The sequence below is a fragment of the Brassica rapa genome, chromosome A06, assembly GCF_000309985.2.
Source record: "Brassica rapa cultivar Chiifu-401-42 chromosome A06, CAAS_Brap_v3.01, whole genome shotgun sequence".
Lineage (NCBI taxonomy): Eukaryota > Viridiplantae > Streptophyta > Magnoliopsida > Brassicales > Brassicaceae > Brassica > Brassica rapa.
The window spans coordinates 22,391,288-22,416,978 of NC_024800.2; the positions used below are offsets into that span (position 1 = coordinate 22,391,288).

Here is a 25,691-nt window from a genome sequence, read left to right on the forward strand (position 1 = left end):
AAGTAAATATTTCTATTATATGTAACACAATTAACTAATAAAATATGAAGAATCAAGTCCGAGATTTTAGAGTTATGTAAAAAAAAAATAATTATGTATAGAACACAAATTATATTAGTTTAAAAGATCGGAATCTCATCTTGAATAAATTTACGAAAATAAAAAATACTCCAATAACCTACTTAAAATATAAAACCTCCTTTTCAAAAAAAAAACGTACTTAATAATATTTTTTTAAGTGTAATAGTTGAAAACTGACAATTCAATATCGATCTAGAATATTATTTTAATATATCTAATGTAAAATATTAATTGTAATAAACAAATTTTGAATTTTGTAATATTACATGAATTAGAAGTCTTTAAAATCTAAAATCTGTTTTATTAGCATACTATATTTTTTATTCATTTATTATTTTGACGTTACAAAATATTGCTTTAGTTTTATTTGATTTTTTTTTTTTAATAATTTAGTTTATTTTTAAGTAATTTTAAAATTATGCAGAATATAATATATTTAAAATTATTTATTTAAATATATTCAAATATGATGTCTCATTTTTGTGTTAGTTTGCGTTGAGCATATTTAATTTGTAATTTGTATATTTAATAACACCTTATTGCGTGTCGTTCTATGGTTTTAATAAATGTGTTGTCATTTCATTTTTGTTACTACTAACATGATTTCTTAGTGATTAGTGGTAATATATTTTTAACGTTATGTATTATATTTTATAGTATATTTTTTAACTCTTCGTGCTGTCACTTTTTTTAGAATCATTTTAATTAGATAATAGGTTTCAAGATGTAAATAAAACTGTGTATGTTGTAAATTTAGACAGTTTAGTGTAGCTGAGCACTATCAATTATGGAAATTATATAATGATTTTATTTTACTAAATCTTTCTTTCTGTGTATTTTTTTGCTTTATTTTGTATTTTTACAATTTTATTGCATTACTATTTAATTGCAGAGAATTGATATTTTCAATTTTTGTTTCATATACCTTAAAAGTCTTCGGTTGATTTTTGTTTGTTTTCTTTCTCCAATTATAATGTACAGTTCAATCGTTTCTTTTTTTTTTGGATCAAACTACTAATATCATCAGATAGAAAAGCTTAAACTCTAAAAATAGAGTGAGTATTTGTGCTAGAGAAAACTGATTTAACCAATAATATAGTGAGATATTATAATATTAGAAGGTATAAAAACTCTTCTATGTTGTCCTACGCTGGACATAATTAAGTTGTTGTCAATTGATTCTATATTTGTGATAACTGGAAATACATCTTTATGCCTTCCTTACATCATTCTTAATTGGTTTACGGTTCGACTATTTCTAATATACTGAGAGTAACATAAAATTAGATGTTGATTATCTTCTCCCAATTAGGAATGCACAGAATGAGAGAAATTCAAGATGAGACCACTTTACAATTTTGTCATCATATCTATATAGAGTTAGTTTATAGATTACTCTACCTGTTTCAAAATGTAATCAATTTTAATTAAAATATGTAATATTTAAAAGCTATTACTTTAGAAAACTGTTATTTAATATATAAATTTAATCAATTACACAGTAATCTACATAATTTAATTGGTCACACAATATCCAATAAATATAAAGTTGCATTGAAATATAAAAACAATTTATATAGTGAAACAAAAAATACTTTTAAACCATTATATTATAAAACAAATAGAATATTCAAATTATATTGAAACATTAGAATAGTAAAAATCAGAAAAAGTTGAAATCTCAACGTCGATCATTTACGTTGGCCATGTTATTAACTTTGAAGATAACGTGAATGATCAAGAACAGAAAGATTAATTTTAGCTACATTCTTTTTTTTAATCATTTTACCAAAAAGAAAAAAAGAACATGAAAATGACTAATAAAAAAAATACAAACAGAGTACTGTAAAAATGTGTTGATCACAATAGCAAACATTATAGTCTCAAAAATAATCAACTTTATATTAAATATTAGTCAAAAATAATAAAATATATAATATTAATAAATTTCATTTTAAATATAATTTAACTTTAAAAAAATTATCATTTCACATGGTACAGGAAAACACCTAGTATTACTTGAATTTCAAAAACTATCTGATGCACTGACTTTTGTGACAAATCAAATTTAAGGAACTGGGCAAGAGATTGAGAGGAGGGATGTGGAGAGGTACAAAGAGTCTTCACTTGATGAGTTATAATGGAGCATTGAAGTGCCATTGTTGTAGTCGTAGGAGTTACACCGGTGAAATTGGGTAGACGAACAGATTTGGAGTCGCTGGAGACGTCTGAGGCGAGTAGGCTAAAGAAAAGGAAGCTATAAGTTATACAATGGACTCACTATTTTGATGGATTTGGATAGTTCGAGACCCATCATCTAAACATTTGCGATGACATGACAATTTGATTGGTGGGAAATATTTTGTCCTATGTGGCACTCCTAAGAAGCTTCAAAATTAGTAGCTTTTATATATTAGGATTAAACTAATAATAACGTGTAAAGGAGGTTTAGAGAGAAATTAGTTCAATTTTTTTTTTGTTAAAAATATGAAAATACTTAAAATGGTTCATAACTTTTTATATACTGTAAACTGGATCAATCTTTAGGTTGTTATACTTTTCATGGACTTGCATAATTTCTTTGTGAGTTTATTCTTCCTCTGATCTATTGTACTTTTTACTGGTTTGTTCTTTTGGATAATATTATTTGAGTTTGGCGATGTGCAAGTCTTGTAACGGTGGATTCCATATATATAAAAAGGATGCATGATAACCTACGTTGCACGGAAGCTTCATCGGACGTACGCTTCCCGCTTCGGAACCGGAATCGGAATCGGAACCTTGTGGAAGCTTACGGAATCTCGCTTCCAAAACGTTTCTAAAATATTCTCTTTAAAAACTTGTTGGAAGCTTATGATTCCGTTTTGGAATCACGCTTCCGTTTAAAAAAAAAATACAATGTATATCAATAAAATATAAAACCATAGTTTTAATCTATATAAAAAAAATTAATAGTAATGAATATTGAGTTATAAATATACAAATATCAAAAATAATACTATAAATTATCTTTATGCATTGAGATTTTTTATTAAAGATATATCACATATTGAAACATATTGTGTCAATTATTTATGAAGTATTAAAAATAATTAATATAATATTATTTGTAAACATAATTTATGTGTATTTTTACAGTTTTAATATAAAATCATTTCAAAATTATTATAAATGAATAAATGTTTTATTTCAAATTTAAATCATATAACTTTTAGTCCTAATTTTTTTTAAAAAATTACACATATATATATATATATATATATATTTATTTATATATGGATATACGCTTCCAACACGTACCCGCTTCTTAATATTTAAAAAAATCTTGCTTCCGCTTCCACGTACCCGCTTCCGTTTCCATGTAACATAGATGATAACATGATAAGCTTTCTTCTATAATACTATTTTAAGATATAGAAATATTTCGGGGTTTTTTCTTGATAAATGATAACTTGAAAATATCTAACGAGCCGAAGTCCAACCGATTAATTTTTTTGGGAGCATGTCCATCAGCGTTAGACAATTCGGTTACTCGCAATGAAAATTAGATATTCATGTTGCCTGACTAATCAAGCCGGTAATATGATAGGTTTCAACCGGAATGCTTATCGTCTCTCTAAGCCGGCTGTACCATTCAACCACGCGTGTGTGATTAATATCTTGGGTTTTTCTTTGCAGTCATCACAATACCAGCAAGACAAAATTATTACAGTAAATTTACGTATCTGTGAACAAAATGATACACGTAACAGATGACGAGCTATATTCGTACTTAATTCCATTCAGACCATCTTTAAATCAGACAAACTTGAATTTGAAGAACACAGCAAGCTTTTTTTATCCAACCTTAGATGCTCTCTTTAACAATTTATAATATTGGATTTTTGTTTTAATTTAAACACGTTGTAACACAGTTTTAAAGGATTGCTGTTTGAAGCCAAAGATTTAAATTCAGGAAAAATTATAAGAAAATAAAATGTGAGTAAAGCATCGTAAAAGAAAGAGTATGTGACAAAGGCCAAGGATCACGTTTTGGTAAGCAAATGGGCCATGAAAAGAGCACAACGCAAATAAAGCTTCTCACATTACAAACAATGTGAAGGCCATACCATCTACGTTTCAGTTTATTTTTATGACAGGAAAAGAACGATACTAATGTCAAAAAAGTTTATAAATGAGTGAAAGGTTTCGACCCACTGTTACAATCATCGTGGAATGGTAAAAAGAAACCATTTTAACATAGAAAATGTTGGCTTTGTATTTCATTCTACTTGTTTGCGTGCCCTTAGCTATCATCATGACCTTCACGGCTCCTCGACTAGCCATCACTGTCGCCGTTAATCAACCGGCCTACTTAGTCATACAAAACTCCAATAAGAGCCTTACACCTCACCGAACAATAACTTCTCAGCAACTAGATAAGGATGAGTTGCTGCTTCGTCAAGCTTCTAAAGCCAATCCAAAACCGCCACCTAAACTTCCCAAGAAGCTAGCTTTCATGTTCTTAACAACAACGTCTCTTCCATTAGCACCACTTTGGGAGCTTTTCTTCAACCAAACCTCTGACCACAAGTCTCTCTACAATGTGTACGTGCATGCTGACCCGGCTCAAAAACACAAACCGGGTTTCTTCGATAACCGGATCATACCATCCTCAAAACCGGCTTACCGTCACACCCCAACACTCATCTCCGCAGCGCGTCGTTTACTCGCTCACGCGCTTCTCGACGACCCTTCGAACTACATGTTCATCCTCCTCTCCCCTTCTTGCATCCCACTCCATTCCTTTAACTTCACATACAACACACTCGCCTCCTCCACAAAGAGCTTCATCGAGATTCTCAACAACGAGCCAGGGTGGTACGACAGATGGGCGGCGCGTGGCCCTTACGCGATGCTTCCCGAGGTTCCACCTGAGGAGTTCCGAATAGGCTCACAGTTCTGGACGCTGACAAGAAGCCATGCGAAGATGGTTGTGAGTGACGTGGAGATATGGTCCAAGTTCAACAAGCCTTGCGTAAGGAAAGACACGTGTTACCCCGAGGAGCATTACTTCCCTACGCTCCTCCACATGCGTGATCCACAAGGGTGTGTTTCCGCTACGCTCACGCACGTTGATTGGAGCGTTAGCGACCATGGTCATCCCCGAACGTATAAACCATCTGAGGTTGGGGCTAAGCTTATACAGAAGCTGAGAAGTGCACGTCTTAGGTATGGAGACGGTGGTGGAACGAGGAAGGACTCATTTCTGTTCGCACGGAAGTTCTCTCCGGCGGGGATCAGTCAGCTCATGAACATTGCAAGAGACGTCATCTTAAATTGATTTATTTGAATCATATTGTAACACTCTCAAATGAAGTATATTGTAGCGTTTAAACGATCATTTCATTGCATATATTAACGTTAGAATTAAGAGTTGTGCCTATGCTGAAAAGGCATTTGCCTCAGGTCCCCGATTAATACAACTTTTTAAGTCCAAAATTCAAAATAATTTCTATTATAATAGTTTAGATTTTTTTTTTTTTTAAGTTTCTACTAGAGCTCACTTTCTGAATCCATGTATTTTTTTCTATTTAACATATTTACATAATAAATTTATTCTTTTACAGTATTAAACTTTTGTATTTGATGAATTTGATATATCATCTTTGAAAATTGTTTTTATTATAGTTGTAAATAATCACGAAACTGGTAGAATTAGATAACTTGGTTAATTAAATATGGGTGGTAAGCAAGAGTTTCCTTAGAATATTTTTTCGATATATATAGTATAGATGAGTTGAGTGACTCGAGTCTCATGTATGCATGGATCTTGTACATTTCTATGTTTAAAAAGGTTCTAATTAATAAAGGGTTTTGCTATACGTCATTGCCTTTTTAATAGAGAGTGGAGGCTAAAAATTTACAAGATTCGATATAATTAGAAAAAGGAAATGCCAAATTTAGCAAAAGGATGATTGAAAGAGAGAAGAGATCACACGAAGCGCGGCCGGCCCTAACTTATTCCACAAGGAATTTCAGCAATAACAACAAAACAAAGGAATAATAACAAAAACGCCCATCACCACCAATTCTCGTCGTCTGATTCGAGCACCCAAACGAATCAGACAATATCTGTAGACACTTCATCCTTTGATTCGAATCTCGGTTAAAAAGGAAACCCTAAGGTGCATTTGAACCCCTTCCTAAACTAATCTTGAAACCTTAATACATCAAAGAGGATGCTAATATCGTGTTCCCTAGGGTTTCTAGATTTTCATTGATCTTTTATTCATAGAATATGAGCTTTCATCGCCGGACTTTTTCATACGATAAGCTTCCTACCGAACCTATTACGCTCTCCGTTCTCAAACTAGATGGCTCTTCCTTCGGTAAATGCATCATCATCATCATCATATTATCTTTAATTTTTGGTTTTGGTTAGCTTCGATTATAATTTTATTTTACCACGTGAAGATGTTCACGTAACGAGCTCGGCGAGCGTTAAGGATCTTAAGAATGCCATAGAGACTGCCTTTAGCCACGTTCCCAAGAAGGGCCCCTCCAAGATCTCATGGTACGTGCTTTAACATTGGTTAAATTTTGTCTACCCCATTATGGCTAAATGCAAATTTTTAAAAGAATGTATTTTAATGGTGAAGGCCACACGTGTGGGGGCATTTCTGCTTGTGTTTTGGGGATCAGAAGCTGGTCACTGATACGGAGTGCATCGGAAGTTATGGGATGAAGGACGGTGATGAGGTTTTATAGCTAACTTTCCATCTCAATATTTTTCATGATAATTGATAGAGGTTTAGGCAGGAGAGACGTTGTTGGTGCATAACTCGACGTTATTGTTACGTAAATGTTTCAGGTAAGGTTCAAGAACCATGTGTCAGGCAATGCTGTATTGAACAAGGGATACTCTAGAAAATCCAAACAAAAGAACTCGTAAGTCCTTGTCTTTTCTAAATTACGTCTTGATGTACAATGTTTGTTACAAACATTCTATTTCGTTTTTGATACACATATTAATAATTGTTGTGCTACAAATTACAGAGAGAGGGTAGGGCCAAAGGATGAAGATGAGGAAGCTAATAGGATAGAGGAGATTGATCAAGGCTCTTGGGATGATCTCGAGAAAGGAAGCTTAGTTAGGTACAAAGACGATGGCTTAGAAACTTCACCAAGGGAACACAGGACTTGTATGAACACTCTCCGAGGTTGCTGCTTTGCTTTTGGTTTAAAGGAGCTTTTTGGGTTTGGCAATGATAGAAGCTATTACTCTTTAAGAGATACTTGGAGAGACGATTGATTGTTTTCTATTTGTAAGATTTTTGGTCGCACAGGAGACATTTAATTTTTGTAATCAACAACAAAATGATCCAAGGATCATGTTTATATTACAAAGGATAGTATGTTCAGGGAAGCTTATTACAATGATAATCAGTACAGATAGTGCCTTAAAACAAAAAAAAAAAGTGGAAAAACAGAGCTTTTGGCAGAAGACAACACATAAAAAACAACTCCAAAGAGTTGTAAATGGCGACTAAGAAGTTACACCGCCATTGCCAAAAGCTCTACACGAGGAAAGATGAAAGGCACTACCACATACCTAAAACCAGATAACAAGAACTCCCCACAAGAACACTAAACATAAAGAGACAACAACTCCAAAAAAGGCCAAGACCAAACCCTAACTAGATCACCAGAACTCAGTGACATGTTCTTAAGAACAACAACAGCTGTAGAAACAGGCTCGAACCTGCTAAAAATTTGAAAAAAAACAGCTGCTGCTTCCTAGGAAAGAAACTGAGTCCTAAGTGAGATCTATGGGGTTTAGCGACCAAAAGCTAGAAGAAGACGACTTTGACTACTACTTACTTAATAAAGTATATCGCACCTCCATAGATGTTCCAGAAGGTTATCCACAGTGCTGCTGCTGATTCTACCGCATCTTTGGATGTTCAACCCCAAAAGCGTGCGGCCGAGTTTCTGTATACACGCCTTGCTTTTATCTGTCACCCCTGAGCAGCCACCAATAGAAAGAACCTGAAGATTCAGGTGGTTGGGAGAAGACGCCAAAGCCTTGACCCCCTGATCCGAGACCAAAGTGTTTGAAACGTCTAGGTCATTGACTGAGTAGCAGTTCTTGGCCACCGCCACAAGGCTTGCATCGGTGATGTTCTTGCAGCCGTCAACGTTAAGAGACTCCAACGTGCGTCCGTGGCATACGGATACTGCAGAGACTGTGTTGTCTGAGACATTGATGCATCCGCTCAGATTCACCTTCACTAGACCGACGCTGTTGCTCTGAACCAACTCGAAGACACCTGCATCCGTCACTCCGTTCAATCCACAGAGTTCGATATCTTGAAGCTGGTGACAGAGCTTTCCTAAGAAGGAGAGGCTTGCGTCTCCAAAGCCAGGGCAGTGACGAATAGACAGCGAACGCAAGGAGCTGCAGCTGGTTGATGATGATGGCAGAGGAGCTTCTGAGATTCCTAAACAGTTTGTCAAAGAGAAAGACTTCAACTTTACGCCACAGTTCATGAGAAACCCCAAGAAACCGAACTGGTTGATCCTATGGCATTCCTCAAGTTTCAAACTTTCCAACGAGGAAGCAGATTTAGCCAAAGCGACGAGTCCTTTCCCGGAAACAAGCAAGCATTTGTTCAGAGAAACATGCTTCAGATCAGTGCAACCGTTTCCAACAGCTTCAAGCCCAACATCAGTCATCCCTCTGCACGCCGTCACCGAGAGAGACTTCAGTTTCTTCATCCCTTTCGCGTTTCCCATAACCCAAAACCCTTTCTCATTCACCCCTTGAAGACCATGAAGCACAAGATCAGTAACCGCCGCTCCGTAGTGTCCAAGAACTGCAAGAGAGAGACCGCTCACGTTCACCATCTGAAGCTTCACCTTAGTCAAGTAAGAACCAGCTTGAGCCAAGAGGAAAGAAACTCCTTGATCACCAATACGTGGACAGCTCTTGATAGAGATAGATCTCAGGTTACCACACCCTCTCGCAACCGCCCTCAACCCCTCGTTGCCGACGCCAGAGCACGAATCAATCGTGAGATCACTTAGATTCTTACAATTCTCAGCGATCGCAACCAAACCCTTATCAGTTATCCCAGGACACCGCGAAAGGTCAAGCTTTTCGATCATAGGACACGACCTTGCGATCTCAGAGACACCAACATCACTAACAGCAGGCAGATTCCAAAGAGACAGAACCTTAAGAGAGGCACAACCTCTTGCAACAGCTCCAAGTCCAGCGTCTGTAACCTTACTCTCAAACCCACTCCCACGGATCTGAAGCTTCCCCAACCCGCCGCAAGCAGATGTCCCGACAGAGATAGCAGCCAGCCTCAGATCCGTCGCCTTGTTCCCTTCCAAGCTCCTCGACAAGAACCCTTCACTCTCCACCTCCTCCACAGACTCGTCCCTAGTGATGCTGCTCAACACGCTAAGCCAATGCTTGGAGACGCAAGCGCACGCGCTCCTCTCTCGCCCTGAAGAAGGCAAGCGCCTGAGAATCTCAAACAAACACTCGTCAGGCAACACTTGGATCGAAGCTTGCTTCTCCTCGAAGGAACTGTAAAACGACGTCGCAGCAGCGGTAACGCGTAGTCTCTTGCGTGCTGGGAGGTATACGCCGGGACAGCTCCCTGGCGATAGATGCATGGATGATCCTCCTCCTCCAGTGAAAAACTCATCATCACCTATACGAATAAAGATCCATCATTTCTCTAATCTATAAATAGAAAGTAAAGATCCATCCTTTCTCTAATCCCAAAACCCTAGAATCTAACCAGAAGGTTCCTTATCAGCAAATCTATAAATAGAAAGTAAAAATCGAAGAGCATACCACTAACTCTGAAGATCCCAGACATGATTCGATCAACGTTTGAAGAAACTCGAAGATGATAAAGAGACAGAGATACATAAAACGAGAAGAACCCTAGAAGATTAGGGCAAAAAGGGTGACGGAGATTTACAGAGAGGAAGAAGAAAGATTAAAACTTTGAGAGATTTGAGAATGGAGGAAAAATTGTGAAACTGTCTTTTAAGAGGAAGGAGAAGATGTTGGGGAGCTTACGGTGGGGGTTAATGTAGGGGATAAAAACTCTTAGGTTCAATGTATACACGCGAGAAAGTCGGATTCCTTCTCTTCCTTCTTTGTTCCTTGAACCCATCGAACCCCCAATTGTTATTATTTTAATTTTCGCACGACATAAACATTATTATAAGGAGAAAATATAAATTATAAAGTTTTGAGAGCTAAAGGTTGACAGAAAAGGCTGAATACATTGAAGGGGAATGGCAAGGAAATGTTGAGTACATGCATTGTTGACGAAGTAATAACATTGAGAAGGTCGACTTGGCTGATGGTTTTTTTAATATTATATTGTTTAGTTGTAGAAAAACATGACTGTTACAATGCTAGTCATTGTTTATTTGAAAAAATAATATCAAATCTTGGATATCTCCTAACGTGTTTTCTTAATGATGTTATATATGGAGATAACATAAGCCTTTGTTCAAGAAAGATATGTGAGGATATCATAATCCAAATCCATGCAGATCTTGTATTTGAGAAGTCCAATTTGAAAAGCTCCTCTTGACTTCGATTTGTGAAATCATATGAATATGTGGAATATGATGTTTCTTAAAAACATATTTGTATATTCGAGGGGATTATTTAATCGTAGAATTAGAAAATAATTTCAGACAACATAATTCATTCTTATTCAATAATGACTACAAATTTTGCATTAAGACTTGGTGTGTTAGAGTATTAGATATGACATTAATGTGTGCAATCAGGGAATTAATTATGCGATTAATTATATAAAACCCGACAGAAAGTATTCGTTATAGCTCATAATGACTACTATTTCTGAGTGAAATGATGATAGACTGTCTTTGGTACTACTTTTTGCCTATTTGGTATATACAAAACCTATATTATAGTTCTCTTAACCAAACTGAACCGGTTTATTCAGTAATATAGAAAACCTCAATAAACATCCATCATGTCTACTTGTTACAATTTGGTCACAGTTAAACAATTAGCCAGTTGAGCTGTCTGTCATATGCTGTTCATGTATTTAGATGTGTATAGTTTCACTAGTTGCAGCATCATTAATTAACAAGTTATGAAAACAAAATAAAAATGTTGGTGAGGTTTTAAAAAGAAGAAAAGCAAAGAATATTATTTGTTTTAAAAGGCAACGAAAGTGATGGTTAAGGCTGACAAACCAAAAAGATCGAATACATTGAAGGAGAGGACATTGTTCAAGTACATGCATTGTAAACAAAGCCTTTTTTTTCTTGGTAGGATGAAAATTGTTGACAAAGCATTGGAAGGTTGGGTTCTTTGAACTTTTATAGATTTTCACCTTGAAGGAAATAAATAAAACACACACATAATTGTGACGACATGAATTATTGCTTGTTCTAAAGAATCAGTCCAACTGTTGAGTACGTCGTTACATTGTTTATTTAATAAATCTCTGAAAAAAATAAGAAGTATCGTTCTAAAACACAAGGGTGTATGCCTGTCTGTATATGCAACCTTCTTGGATAGTAAGACGAATCAACCTTAGTAGTAACTTAAAACACACACAAAACTATTTAGTCACAATAGCAACCAAGACAAGTCATTATATTCCTTTTGAAAAATTAGTAAATTACCAATGGATGATGCTGAGAGTGACGTAGAAGACAATGAAGAAAGTCATTTTGACAATGGTCAGACATATACAACTTGAAAGATAAATTTACTTTCTCGGCAATAATTTGATTTTGGTAGGATTTTCTTCAAAATCAGTTCACACCCTTAATCATTTATACGTACACAATAAGACTAAAGATGCCACAATTCAGATATTACACACACATAAGAAAAAGAAAAAGAGGAAAGTAAGTTTGAAAGAGTTACAAAATCAATCATACAAGCCCTCTTGCTCCCACACATCCACCAGAAAATCCACCATTTCCTGCCAATAATCAAATAATCATTACAGATCAACAAACAATGAAACTCACATGTAAATAAATCTGTAATAAGAAAAAAAAAATGCTTACAGGAAGAGGTATTGGACGTGAGAACCGCTTGTTCACACCCAACAGGCTCTCATATGTTGCATTCCAGCTGCACAAAAACGAAATAATCACATTTACTCAGTAAGTTATACACAAAAGAACTTTGAATCTTCTCCATAAACTATTTTCTGGAAAGACCCTCATCTTCTATAACCTAAGAAACGCCTTGAGGACTAAAGAGAATAAGTAACCACAAGACACCCATTCTTGTAAGGCTAAGCTCTTCCCACTCTTAGGATGGCTTGCTGATGCATATTTATTTACATTTTTAAGAAAGAATGATACATGAATGGTGTCACTCAATTGATTTTCTTTTACTCATTGATCCCTGCCCTTTTATATTATGTATAGATCCAGTTAAGAAGTTCAAATACAATGTTCAGTGGATGAGAACGTAACTATTGATGAAAGCACTGAATGATAGAGCTAACAACTAAATTCATGAAATAACTGGAATCCTATTTAGCCATCTTTCTTAAGCAAGAAAATGTATATAATATAATTGCATTTTTAACAGAGAAATTTGTGTATATATCAAATTATTTTGAGAAGATGAATGACCATCTACACTACCGCAAACTAACAATTTTGTTTTATCTGTGAATGCACATTAGTAAATATCAAAATCAATTTTTTTTTTCAATATTTGATTCTTGTTCCTAATAAAATTCTGTGAAGAACAACTACACTCATAAAGAGAAAAAGAAAGCTAGCTTTCACCAACCTTATTGTAGGTTCTCGAACTTTGGCCTTTGTTCGAGAAGATCCACTTGCAAGCCATTGTTGTCTAGTTTGGTTCCAGAGGTTCAATCCTAGCCAGGATAAAAAAAGAACAGACACAACAAAGAACAAGAATAAGAATAGACATAGCAGAGAACCAAGATGTAAATAAAATAAAAAACAATCTGAAAATCGAACAGGCCAAAACATACCAATACACTAGATAAGTGGAGGAGATAGTTCACAGATAGTGTAAGTGGAAAGAAAATCAACTCACCGGTGTTTACAAATTCATTGGGGTTGCTACTACTACTTGCAGAAGTAGCAGTGTTGTTAGTGAAGCTAATAGAAGACACGCTTCTCTGTGACTGCATCGTGCTGTTGTTATCCATATCGCAGGTGCTCGTGCTCCAGAAATCGTCTGATACGCTCGGCTTCTTGACTAAACGACCTTGAATCCTTAACCCTTTAGAAGGCTCATCCACTGCAACTATAAGCGGTGGTGGTTTATTACAGCTCCCAAAACAACCTCTGTACTGTTGCAAAACCCCACATAAACAAAAAAAAAACGCCAGTGAGAAAAGACTTAAAACAAAAGATAGCAAAAACTGAAAACTTGAGAGATGCTTTGAATCAATATTCTTTTGCTTAAAATGCAAGCAACAACCATATATACTACATATGCATAGTTTCCATACAGAGAGATAGATAGCAGTAGGTATAAGCTAAGCTAAGCTAACCTACAGATATAATGAAACAATTACAAGATGTAAAAAGATGATGGGTCAGATTCAGAAACAATAAAGTTTTCAACTTTACTCCATTAGAAGAAAACTAAAGATCCAGACTCACCCCATGCAACCAAATAACTGGAAGATCCAAGAAGGAATATATTCACGGATATGCATCTACAGCAACCAAAGTAGCGACCTTCTAATCAAGATCCTGATCCCAGGCAGCAGAAGTCTCACAATCCTGCTATTTCAAAAAAAAAAACAAATCCAATTTTTCCATATTTGGCCAAAATCAATCAATCACTCAATTGAAAAGAAATATGGAAAAATAACCTCAGAAATGGCATATTCGGGGGAAATTGAGATTAGGGTTTTGTTCAGCCACCTCCCCAGCAGCTTGATTGATTACACAACAGAAGTGTCTTCTTCTTCTTTTTCTTCTTCGTCCTTTATTCCACTTTTTTTCTTCTCCTAACTCGTGTTCTGCGTGTGTGTGTGGTGTGGTTCTGCAAGAATAGAAAAATTCTGTTTTTTTTTTCACAAATAGATTTATCAGTTATTCTTTACAACTGTACTTCTATTATAAATAAATCATTTTTAATGTGTAGAAAATACTTTTTTTTTCTACCTACCGTTTAAATAAATCAACCAGCTCCTTAAATATGATTTTTAATCAGAACTTTTTCCTTTACATAATTCTATTAAAATTATTTTTTCTTTAATTATAAAATTTTGTTTGTTGAAAATATTAGAAAGCAATAATTTCCAAAAGCTTTTCCTTTTTTTTTTTTGATTTATTGAGTATAGAAAAGAAAGATATTCGTGCATGTGACAGCCAGCCACTATGTTTACTGATGAGGCATACTTTTTCCGTCAACGCACATTTTATTTCCTTTTGTTATTGTCACGATTTCATTATTAATTCGACAAATTCCAAGCTAAGTAATCCTCTGCAGTATAAAGAGATGACGTTGTTTAGTTCCTTTTTGGTTGATTTGTGGATGTAATAGCATAACAATGTTATGAATAGACATTTATAAACAAAATAAAAAAAGAAGAAAAAGTATTAATGAGTGAACATGGTATATGAATGTATTGTGTCGGCAGTGTGAATGGATAAGTTGATTTATGTCGCCATCTCAATTATTAATAATGTGAAAGAAGAGTTTTCATTAGGTTTCATCCATACGTTTGATTAAAAAGCCTAATGAAGGGTCTAGACTCTAGATGTGTAGCACTACTAGTCTACTAGCTTCAAATTTTCCTCTATTTTATGAGTTCTCAAGAGTTGCCAATATTAACATAAAGCATGTATACATCTCCAATCGTAGTTGTTTTAGTGTTACTGCTAAATTGAGTTTCTTCTGCTAAGTATTTAACTAATCTTGATGTTGTGACATCTATATTAATATAGGCATGCATGTATGGTTTAATAGAAATTCATATATTTGGGACACAACATAATAGAATGCACAAGATTGCTTGATTAATCAATATTTACTAACTGTAAACCGAAATTTCACATTCTGTTAATATGCGACACAAGTGTTACAGCATCTAAGTAGTTAGGATTGGAGGGAGAAAATTAGTTTTTTCGCCTAAAACCTTTGCGTTAGTATCAGGAAAGAACTCAGCGCCCGCAAGACTTGTTACTTCCCCGTTGCTACCAATGCTAATCGGATAACTAAGCAAATGGCCCGGTAGATCGTGATCCCGAGGGTACACTTGTGCTGAGTATAGTCCCCATAGCTCGTCTGCCTTTGCATTAACCATTCTTATACATTCTTCGCTTTCGGGAAACTGGAACGTATTGGTTACAATCCGTAGATGTTCAAGCCATAGTGATATCCTAAAGCTGAAAACTTGGCCCCTCGGCCTCAATTGATTGGTAGCTAGCAGATGGTTAGGCTGGTATGCTCCCATTGCGATCTCTGAGTCTCTACCTCCATCCATAGACCTTTGGTTGATATTTGCTGATCCTATTATTACGTACTCGTCATCAACTGCATAGTAATGAAACTAATGTTAAGAGAGAACTTAATGATTATTCTAAATGGATCCATGGGTTTTTGGCCCGCCACAAAACCTAAGGTTTATTCTATTTTTTCTTATCATGCAAATTAGGTTTTGACGTACCAATCATCATTTTAGAGTGGACATAGATCATGAACCGACGAGATTCTTGAGCTCTTGCATAATCAGAATTAGCGTCTGGTTTTTCTGGAGGCGAATACTCACCGGCCTTATTAACTTCCCGGTTCCCGAGGCAGAAGAATGTTAAGTAATCTCTAGGATTTGCATCTAAGCCTTTCTTCCGAAGAGCAATGATAATATCTGTATACATCATCTCCATCGTTCTCCTTTGCCAGTCTAGTATTGCTTGAACCGAGGCAGACCCCGGTTTACCTTCAGGCCATAAAGGAATCACTATATACACTGAAAACCTCTCACCTGCCTCGATCTTGCTCACGATTTTGAGAGATATCTCCTTGGGAATGAGGTGTAACGCGTTGATCTCGTTTAAGTTAATGTCTCTTGAGTTCCATCCAAAGGAGCTTCCTAGGAAGTATTGGCTCTCAATGTAGATAAAGTGTTTGGCTCTCCTTATGGCGTTAATGTAAGCGTCTTGTATGCTTCTTTCGATGACGTTGTTTTTTCCGGTAACAAGTCCTACGCTCGAAGCTTCACGTGGATCCTCTGGGAACCCTTCAACTGCACCGTTATCTATAGACCGGAAAACTTGAACCGTCCAACCTTCGACGTCGTCTGGTTGTACTATTGGTAGTGGCGGAACTGTGATCTCTGAGAACCGTTCCATCGATACTAGGTACCTTCTACCATTACCTGTAAGCACACAAAATTAGTTTATAATGAATGATCTTTGTTTAAAACACATATGTTGTTTTAATTTACATGCAATTCTTTTTCACATTAACAAAAAAATTGATAAGATATTCTTTAAACTTTTTTGATAAGATATATATTCTGAAAAAGTATTTGCAAACGCCAAATTCAGACAAAGCTTTCTCATAGAAAAATAAAGTTTAAACGTTATTATAATGTTTGTTTGGGTAAAGTCGTGATAAAATGTAATTTAAAAAAAACGTTGAAATCTAGTTTTATTTGTTTCAATACCTTGTTTCATCCATCTCTGTTCAAAATTGTACAAAACATCCCACGCCGCAGGACCATCCAGCCTACAGTGAATATCGTGCCAAGGCTCACGTGGACCGCCTTTTTTAATCGATGCGCCATCAAAGTTCGGCTGGTGAAAGTCATTAGAATGAACATTGTTCAAAGTACCAAACAAAGGATGCTCTTCAGTATCATACCTCCCATCACAAAGATCAATACCTCCAAGAAAACTTACTATCCTTCTCTTCGTTTTCAAACCATCCACCTCAGCGTCCACCACAATGGTTTTCTGATGGTGAGTAAACATCGCAGCCACACCAAACCCTTGAACAATGCTCTCACCGTTATCAGGGTTACGCGGACAGAGAACGCAACGCACTTTCGTGTTCTTGAAGTAATCGTAAGTTTCTTGATCATGTGTCATCATCAAACCGTCTCTCTTAAACGCTTCGTTAGACGTTCTATCGTCCCACACAAGCATCAGAACGGTCACGTTTTCTTCCGCTTTCTTCTTCAGCAACTCCCCTAGCTTTAGGTTCCCTCCTGGTCTCGGCCGTTTAGGATCCCTTATCAATGTTATGTCTGGATAGACGGACCAGCCAGTAATATATATCAAATGTTTTGCGTCCCATATCGCATCGAAAATATCTTCCCAACACCGATGATGTATGTAAATCGCTTGTCCCCCCGCAACAGTAATGTCCGGGTACTCACCAAGAACATGAGCGTCTTGGTAAAGCGTAACCTTGCAACCTTCTCTTTGGTTGAAAAACGCGTTAGGAACTCCTTTAAAGGGCGGTGATGATATTATTCCTTTGTTCCAATCTACGTCCTGTGTTACGCTAGTGAACTTCACGCGTACATGGATTTTCGAACCTCCTTGGATCGGTCTCTTGTTCTGGTCCAAAACATCGAGCCATCGGTCTACAGGCTGTCCGGAGATGACTTCAGTGGCAGGTAAATAAGCTCGGCCGATCAAATTTGCACCGATGGGTTCGTCCTCTTTGATTGTGAATATGATTTTGGAGATTGAATGTGCGGCGTAGATATGGAATGATTGGAACCATTTAGTATGACGTCTCATCATGGTACGAGCCACCCTTGATCTGTCTAGGTCAATGGTTGCGTAGAGATGTCCTCCTAGTAGATCTGTGCATGAGGCCGCTAGTCTCTTGATTTGGGTTTGAATCTTCTTCCCCGTCGTAGGTTCCTTGTCACCCTAATAATCATTGTGAGTTTTTATTTAACAAGTTAAAATAACCTCTGTCATATTCGTTAAATTATATCTTGGTCGCATTTGTAATATCTAAGACATTACTAATATATAACATGCATACTCTAGTAACAGAAGATGTTGATTTTTTAAAATATATAACACTAGGATAAGATCCGCGCCTTGCACGGGATTAAATTATTATTTTTATTATATTTTGGAGAATGAAACAATAGTTTGGCTTCATTTGGATTACGGGTGTTCAATCCGGATATCGGGTTGGTTTCGGTTCGGTTCGGTTTTTTTCGGTATTTGGTTAGTAAAATATAACTACTATTCTAAATCCATATTTACTTTGACTTTAGTCTTTCACATATTTTTGAAAGATTTCAACTGGACGACTAAATTGATCAGCCAATTTTGTTGCTTTAAATCATTAGTGTTATATATATATATATATATATATATATATATATATATTATTTAGTTTGAATATTTATTAAATAAAAATCCATATGCGTTATATTTTATGATCATTTGTAACTTATTATAACAAAAAAATAATCTATTGATCACAAAATTTTCAGAGTGGGAATATTCAAATTTCTAATAATATATAGACGTTTTGACAAATTCAAATATAACATATAAGAAAAAATATAAATGTTTTTATTATATATTTAATGTGATTTTTAATATCTTTCAATAATATAAAATTAAAAAAAAGAACTAAGATACCAAAATTGTTATCAAATATTTATTATTCATAATAATTAATTTCATATATACGTTAATCATATTAGGTAATTTCGTAGCTTCTAATTAAGGAAAGTGCAAAAAAATTTTGGTAGATTATTTATCAATTCGATAGTTAGTTTAATAAAAAATATAATGTAAGTCAAGATGGACCAACCTATTTTTCTAAGAATAGTATATTTTATATAGTCATTTATTAAATGAGAATTTATAATCATACAGTTCTATGATCATTCATATCATTTTATAACTGAATATTTAAATCATCGATAACAAAATTTTCAATGTGAAATCTTTAATAAGTTTATAATTTATAAATGTTTTTGAAAATTCATTGAAAGTTTTAATATTAAAATATGTATGTAATCTTATGGTATATAGTATAATCTATATATATATATAAATATATATGTTTTATTATTAAATGATATTTTTTACTCATATGGTTTTAAAATAATGTGTATCTTCTTATAATATTAAATAAAAGTTCATATTAATACAATTTTATGATCATTTGTAACTTATTATGACAAAAAAAATAATCTATTGATCACAAAATTTTCAGAGTGGAGATCTTCAAATTTCTAATAATTTATAGACGTTTTGAAAAATTCAAAATATAACATATAAGAAAAATTATAAATGTTTTTATTATATATTTAATGTGATTTTTAAATATATTTTAATAATATAAAATTAAAAAAAGAACTAAGATACAAAAATTGTTATCAAATATTTATTATTCATTATAATTAAATTTCACATATACGTTAATCATATTAGGTAATTTCGTAGCTTTTATTTAAGGAAAGTGCAAAACATTTTTTGGTACGTTATTTATCAATTCGATAGTTAGTTTAATAAAAAGTGTAATATAAGTTAAGATGGACCAACCTATTTTTCTAGGAATAGTATATTTTGTATAGTTATTTATTAAATAAAATTTATAATCATACGGTTCTATGATCGTTCATATTGTTTTATAACAAATATTTAAATCATCGATAACAAAATTTTCAATCTGAAATCTTTAATAAGTTTATAATTTATAAATGTTCTTGAAAATTCATTGAAAGTTTTAATATTAAAATATTTATGTAATCTTATGGTATATAGTGTTTAATATATATATATATATATATTTATTTATTTTATTATTAAATGATATTTTTTACTCATATGGTTTTAAAATCATGTGTATCTTCTTATAATAAAAATGTTAAACCATTGATCATTAATTTTTAACATAATAATTTTAATAGTTTTAGTCATTTATTGTCGTTTTTAAAAATTCAAAATATAACATATACGAAAAAATCTAAATTTTATTTTATAGCTAATTTGATTGTTTAATTTATTTTAATAATATAAAATTAAACAAAAAATGATGGAGGAGATATACATTGTTATCAAATCTTTATTATTAAACTCATTAATTGTCATATATATATTAGTCATTTATGGTAATTCCGTAGGTTTTATTTAAGGAAAGAAAATATCATATCATTATATCATATAGTTTGACCAACTTATGTATCTAACAACATATAAAAATCGAATGTGGACCTACTTATTTTTCAATTGAATGTAATTGACTATCTAATTGAGTGCCACCTATGCATTGGGGCCTGTTTTAATTAATACAAAATTGAGGTTACATCTTTTCAAATGTTCCTCAATTAATATATAAGGGATGCATACTCTATTAGTAACAAAAGATGTTGATTTTTTTTTTAATATATATATATATATATATATATTAGCATATTGATTATATATTTAGGTACTAAACAATAACAAAATACACAATCCACTAAAATAAAACAATACACAATGAAAATTAATTTGTAAAGTTTCAACTAACGCTATAATTTTAATCATATATAAATTGGGACTATATTGATTATATATTTGGATTACGTACCTTGCCACGTAAATTGAATCTTGCACGTTGATGCAACTTATCGATCCTGTATATCTTTACTTCAAGAGTTCCATGAAGCAACAACTGTTCCGCCATATTCTTTTCACCTACAAACTATTCTACTTTCAGCTCTCTTTTAAATATAGGTCTGAATCAATTTCGTGGAAAGTAGCTTTTTGTGTGGATGAGTATATATACTCTAAATTTACTATAATATACAATAATAAACAAACCACAAGGAACCAAAATAATCTCCCTTTTGATGATCTTTTTGAAATGCTCCAAACCGCTTAGCAATTATGTAAACATAAAGTTAGAAACATAATATATAAGGAGAATAAATCGAATTTTAAAATGAAACCTTTGGATTAGGATTGTGGTTTACTTAAGGAAACTGTATAGGATTACTGATTAGTAGAAGAAAGAGTTGAAGTCTTTTAATGGGTTTGAGACAATGTCTTCTTAAGGTAAACCTTTTCTAGTAGGCCAAACCGACCACAAGAGAAGTCCAGAACCGAATATTCTTCTTTTGGACAATTAATCTGACGCCTCGTGTCTACAGTTTCTTGATGTATTATGTATACAAATGATTCCATTATTATTCTAAATTGGACAGAACTTAGGTTCACCCTCTAGGGTGAACCTTTAAATTCACCCCATCCTTTCAAACCAATCAAATTTCCACATAGATTATTAATTAAAAAATATTAAATTAAACAAAAAATAGCTACAAAAAATAAAAACGCGAATTTTAACGACGCTAACGCTTCCACCTAAACCCTAAACCCTAAATCTTAAATTCTAAACCCTATATCCTAGATTCTAAACCCAAATCTAAACCCTAAACCCAAACCTTATACCCTAAACCCTAATCATAGACCCTAAACCCAAATTATATACCCTAAACCCAAAAACTAGACGATAAACCTAAACTCTATACCCTAAACCCAAGTTCTAGACCCTAAACCCAAGTTCTAGACCCTAAACCCAAATTATATACTCTAAACCCAAAACTTTAACCATAAGTCCAAACGGTAAATCCTAAACCCAAACCGTAAATCATAAACCCAAAACCTATACCCTAAATCCAAATCCTAGACCTAAAACCCAAGAGGTAAACCCTAAACCCAAACCCCAAACTTAGATGCTATAGGGTTTGGGTTAAGGTTTACGGTTTAGGGTCTAAGACTTGGGTTTAGGGTATAGGGTTTAGGTTTATAGTCTATTTTTTGGGTTTAAGGTATATAATTTGGGTTTAGGGTCTAGGATTAGAGTTTAGGGTATAGGGTTTGGGTTTAGGGTCTAGGATTAGGGTTTAGGGTATAAGGTTTGGGTTTAGGGTCTAGGATTAGGGTTTAGGGTATAGGGTTTGGGTTTAGGGGTTTGGATTTGGGTTTCGAATTTAGGGTATAGGGTTTAGAATTTAAAATTTAGGGTTTAGGATTTCGCTGGAAGCGTTAGCGTCGTTAAAATTAGCATTTTTATTTTTTATAACTATTTATTGTTTAATTTAATATTTTTTAATTAATAATCTACGTAGAAATTTGATTGGTTTTAAAGGGTGGGGTGAATTTAAAGGTTCACCCTAGGGGGTAAACCTAAGTTCTGTCATTCTAAATTTTGGTTTACGGAAAGAGACCATTAGACAAGAAGTTATTCGTTGACAAAAAAAAGAAGAGGTTTTACTTTTTTGTCACTGTAAAAAAAACACACACACACACACACACATAAGGAGCATTATTCGACTTTATTTACTAGAGATTATTTGCGTGTATGCATCCACGCGTTCTCGCAATTAGGAAAATTCGATACTTTCTAAAACTAATTTCATTCCATTTTTGTCTCTACTCTTACATCTCCTGCAAGTGTAAGGCTTCATTTCAGAACATATATCTTCAACCTCTGTCTAATTTTTTTTTGTCTAACATTTGTCTAATAATAACATTTTCAATTAATAATAACCATTTGTCTAACATTTTGCCTAACAATAACCTTTTTTGATAAATGCAATTAAAGCAGAAGACTTATCTACACTATGAGAATTTTTGTCTTTTTTCGTTAAAGATATTAGAAGTCCATCTGCTACTGATGGAACGGAAACACCTAAGTTATTTTATTTCAGCTGGAGCTTCCGTCATGGGTTCGATTCTCTTTGGCCACTCATAGACGTCTTAAGTGGCAAAAAAACTCGGATTTCAATGGGCTTCTTAGTGATTAGTCATTGGACCTAGAAAGCCTTTTGGATCACACCAAGATTATCAAAAACAATTATTATATTTTGAAATAAGACTAGTTTGGTATTGCTAATGTGTCATCATTAATGTTTATCCTTCCTAGGTTCCGATGCGAAAATGCCATTAGTTTTTCACTTTGTTTTGTCGTATTCTTTTTTTTATGATGTAATGAATTGCAAATTATCAATAAAACAAAGTGTTAGAACAAACCTTTTCAATTAATTAACATATATCTTATCCTTATCTTCTCTTCTCTCCTATTTTCTCCAATCTTTCTATTTATTCATCTCCTCTTCCCATCTCTTTTTTCTGCTTGTATTCTTTTGTTTATAATTTGATTTTCGAATATGAAAATCTTTTTTATTAAAAAAAATGGGTGGAAACCCCATCTCAGGCACGTTTGAAATATTTCTTGTACCATTTTTATCTTATTATATTTTTGATCTGATTATGTAAAATGATTTTTAACAAAGAATTCAAAATAGGTTTTCTTGTTTCCTTTGAATTTATTTTCTGGGTTTATTTTTTTCTGTAAAGATTTGATCTTTGATGATATATCTTCTTGGTTTTGTTTTTTTAGATATGTGTCTGCAAATCGGCGAAGATATGTTGTTTACAGCGCAGGCGAAAGTTGTATTGGATTTAAAGTTGGACTAACTGAAGAAGGTCATTTCCAATATTTGTAAGCTCATAAAAAGTGAAACTTTTTAAGTTAGTTCATGAAGTGTTTTTGAAGCTCTTTTCTTATGTGGATAACTTCTATGTTTGTCGTCATTATATCGATTATCTGATATTATTTAAATTTTTTAAAAAATTTAGTATTATTTTATTAGAGAAGATACGTATTTTGTTAGATGTTACAAACATGTACCACAAATTGTAACAGCTAATAAGTTGTGAAATGATTATATACATAATTTGTTAGTTGATACATTAATGTAGACATGATTTATTAGTTGATATGTTAGTTATTATTGATACATATTTTGTTAGTTAATAGACGACTTAGGACTAAAGAATGAGTATTCACTAGTATGTATATGTTATTGATTTTTTTAACATTACACAAATAGTTATAACTTGTTAACAAAACATGTTGATGTTACATGGTTTTGATACATTAGTTGTTAGATGATACATTGTTTTGGATATATGGTTTGTTAGTTGATACTTTAGTTATTACCGAATACATGATTTGTTTGCTGTTATATGGTTTTACACCAAAGAATAAACATTTATAATTATGTATATTATTTATTATTTTAACAATCTACACATACCTTAATTATTTGATGAAAACATTAAGTTAGCATGTTATAAAATTAAATAATTATGAATGTGTATTCAAATGCAGTTAACTTCATCTATAGCTATTATTTTTATTTACTAACATATTTTTCGTTATATATTACCCTTATATGATTATGTGTACATTTAACCTGAATAAATTTATTGTTTTGGTAAATGTTTATGTGTCGTTATTATTTTCATATTTAATTAACACATTTCATAAGTGAGTTTCTAGAAAATAAGTTAATCACCAACAATTAATTTTACAATAATATTAAAATTAAAATGAATTGTAAATTTCAGAGATGTTGAGATCTTGCAATCCGTTGTAATCTCTTTTGTCAATCCTATCAACCAATAAATTGTACTGTTATTTTATCTATTAAAATATTTTTAAATTATATTTTTAAAATATTATAATAGGATAATAATATATTTAGCACTTAAAATTTGAGCAAATGTGTTGACCGGAAGTGAAATAGGTGGAGGTCTAGAAGAGGGAACATGAAGTTACTATATATGTCAGTATATCTTCAGGACTCTGACTTCTGTCAGTAAATGTTTATGTGCCGTTATTATTTTCATATTTAATTAACACATTTCATAAGTGAGTTTCCAGAAAAAAAGTTAACCACTAACAATTAATTTAACAATAATATTAAATTTAAAATAAATTGTAAATTTCAGAGATGTTTAAATCTTGCAATCGGTGGTAATCTCTTTTGTCAATCCTAGATTATACTGTTATTCTATCTATTAAAATATTTTAAAATTATATTTTTAAAATATTATAATAGGATAATAATATATTTAACACTTAAAAATTGAGCAAACGTGTGGACCGAAAGTGAAGTAGGTGGAGGTCTAGAAGAGAGAACATGGAGTGTCACTATATATCAGTATATCTTCAGGACTCTGACTTCTCTGTAATGAGCTGAACATTGTGTGAGATGGAGAAGGGTATTTTCGTCCAATATTAAACACAATTGTGTGTCTTGAGCTTCAATTGTCACTCAAAGTGTAAGTCTTCAATTTGAGGCTCATGTGTGAATAATCCACTAAATCTCCCTATTTACTATAAGCTCAAATAGAATTTAACTTTCTTCGTCAATTCGCTACTAGAGCTAAACGGAAAAAAAATTCTCGTTTTTTACTTTTTGAATTAAAGCTTCCTCGTTTTTCTTATCATCTTGAATATCTTCCCTGTCAATATAGAAGTAAACCAATCTGATCCACAATTATGCATATTAGTGCTAACATCCAAACGATGTGGTAAAAATGAAGAAATTAAAATGGTTCTGATAGTAAATCATTTACTAGGAATATCGATAATAATATTAGATTTACTGTCGTTTTTCGGGATATACAAAATTTAATTTTTAATATTATTAAATTTTGGAAATCAGTATCAAAACTAGAAGAGACTAGAAGTTTCAATTTTCTTTTCAAATCAACAAATTCTGAATAATCTAACATAAATATAATCTCTAGACATAAGACTAACTAATAAA

The 25,691-nt window shown here is 33.0% G+C and overlaps 5 protein-coding genes across 8 annotated transcripts; 2 read left to right on the forward strand and 3 right to left on the reverse strand.

Annotated features, from left to right (window-relative positions):
- The first annotated feature begins 3,291 nt into the window (after window positions 1-3,291).
- LOC103874394 (glycosyltransferase BC10) lies at window positions 3,292-5,492 on the forward strand. The gene has a single exon (XM_009152810.3). It carries the CDS (start codon window positions 4,328-4,330, stop codon window positions 5,402-5,404), a length of 1,077 nt encoding a protein of 358 aa, XP_009151058.1. The 5' UTR covers window positions 3,292-4,327; the 3' UTR covers window positions 5,405-5,492.
- Window positions 5,493-5,750: 258 nt separating this feature from the next.
- On the forward strand, window positions 5,751-7,653 carry LOC103874396. The gene is made up of 5 exons (XM_009152812.3): window positions 5,751-6,452; window positions 6,538-6,637; window positions 6,723-6,822; window positions 6,935-7,011; window positions 7,120-7,653. Exons 1-5 carry the CDS (start codon window positions 6,362-6,364, stop codon window positions 7,373-7,375), a joined length of 624 nt encoding a protein of 207 aa, XP_009151060.1. The 5' UTR covers window positions 5,751-6,361; the 3' UTR covers window positions 7,376-7,653.
- On the reverse strand, window positions 7,427-10,210 carry LOC103874395 (EIN3-binding F-box protein 2). Its single transcript, XM_009152811.3, has 2 exons — window positions 9,935-10,210; window positions 7,427-9,788 (listed from the first exon to the last, which is right to left on the reverse strand). Exons 1-2 carry the CDS (start codon window positions 9,957-9,959, stop codon window positions 7,945-7,947), a joined length of 1,869 nt encoding a protein of 622 aa, XP_009151059.2. The 5' UTR covers window positions 9,960-10,210; the 3' UTR covers window positions 7,427-7,944.
- Window positions 10,211-11,830: 1,620 nt separating this feature from the next.
- Window positions 11,831-14,175, reverse strand: LOC103874397. Of its 2 annotated transcripts, none has more exons than XM_009152814.3 (6): window positions 13,962-14,175; window positions 13,747-13,869; window positions 13,172-13,425; window positions 12,899-12,986; window positions 12,157-12,223; window positions 11,831-12,068 (listed from the first exon to the last, which is right to left on the reverse strand). In XM_009152814.3, the coding sequence occupies exons 2-6, from the start codon at window positions 13,800-13,802 to the stop codon at window positions 12,015-12,017; spliced, it is 519 nt and encodes a 172-aa protein (XP_009151062.1). In that variant the 5' UTR covers window positions 13,803-13,869; window positions 13,962-14,175; the 3' UTR covers window positions 11,831-12,014. The 2 variants fall into 2 exon arrangements, with proteins under 2 accessions (XP_009151062.1, XP_009151063.1); XM_009152815.3 differs by having other exon boundaries at window positions 13,747-13,872; window positions 13,962-14,174.
- Window positions 14,176-15,051: 876 nt separating this feature from the next.
- LOC103874399 (phospholipase D alpha 3) lies at window positions 15,052-22,286 on the reverse strand. 3 transcript variants are annotated; one of them, XM_009152817.3, is made up of 5 exons: window positions 20,890-20,943; window positions 20,657-20,763; window positions 16,764-17,982; window positions 15,765-16,472; window positions 15,052-15,631 (listed from the first exon to the last, which is right to left on the reverse strand). In XM_009152817.3, exons 2-5 carry the CDS (start codon window positions 20,750-20,752, stop codon window positions 15,186-15,188), a joined length of 2,469 nt encoding a protein of 822 aa, XP_009151065.1. In that variant the 5' UTR covers window positions 20,753-20,763; window positions 20,890-20,943; the 3' UTR covers window positions 15,052-15,185. The 3 variants fall into 3 exon arrangements, with proteins under 3 accessions (XP_009151065.1, XP_009151066.1, XP_009151064.1); XM_009152818.2 differs by having other exon boundaries at window positions 20,657-20,770; window positions 20,890-20,938; XM_009152816.3 differs by having other exon boundaries at window positions 20,657-22,286.
- Window positions 22,287-25,691: the final 3,405 nt, after the last annotated feature.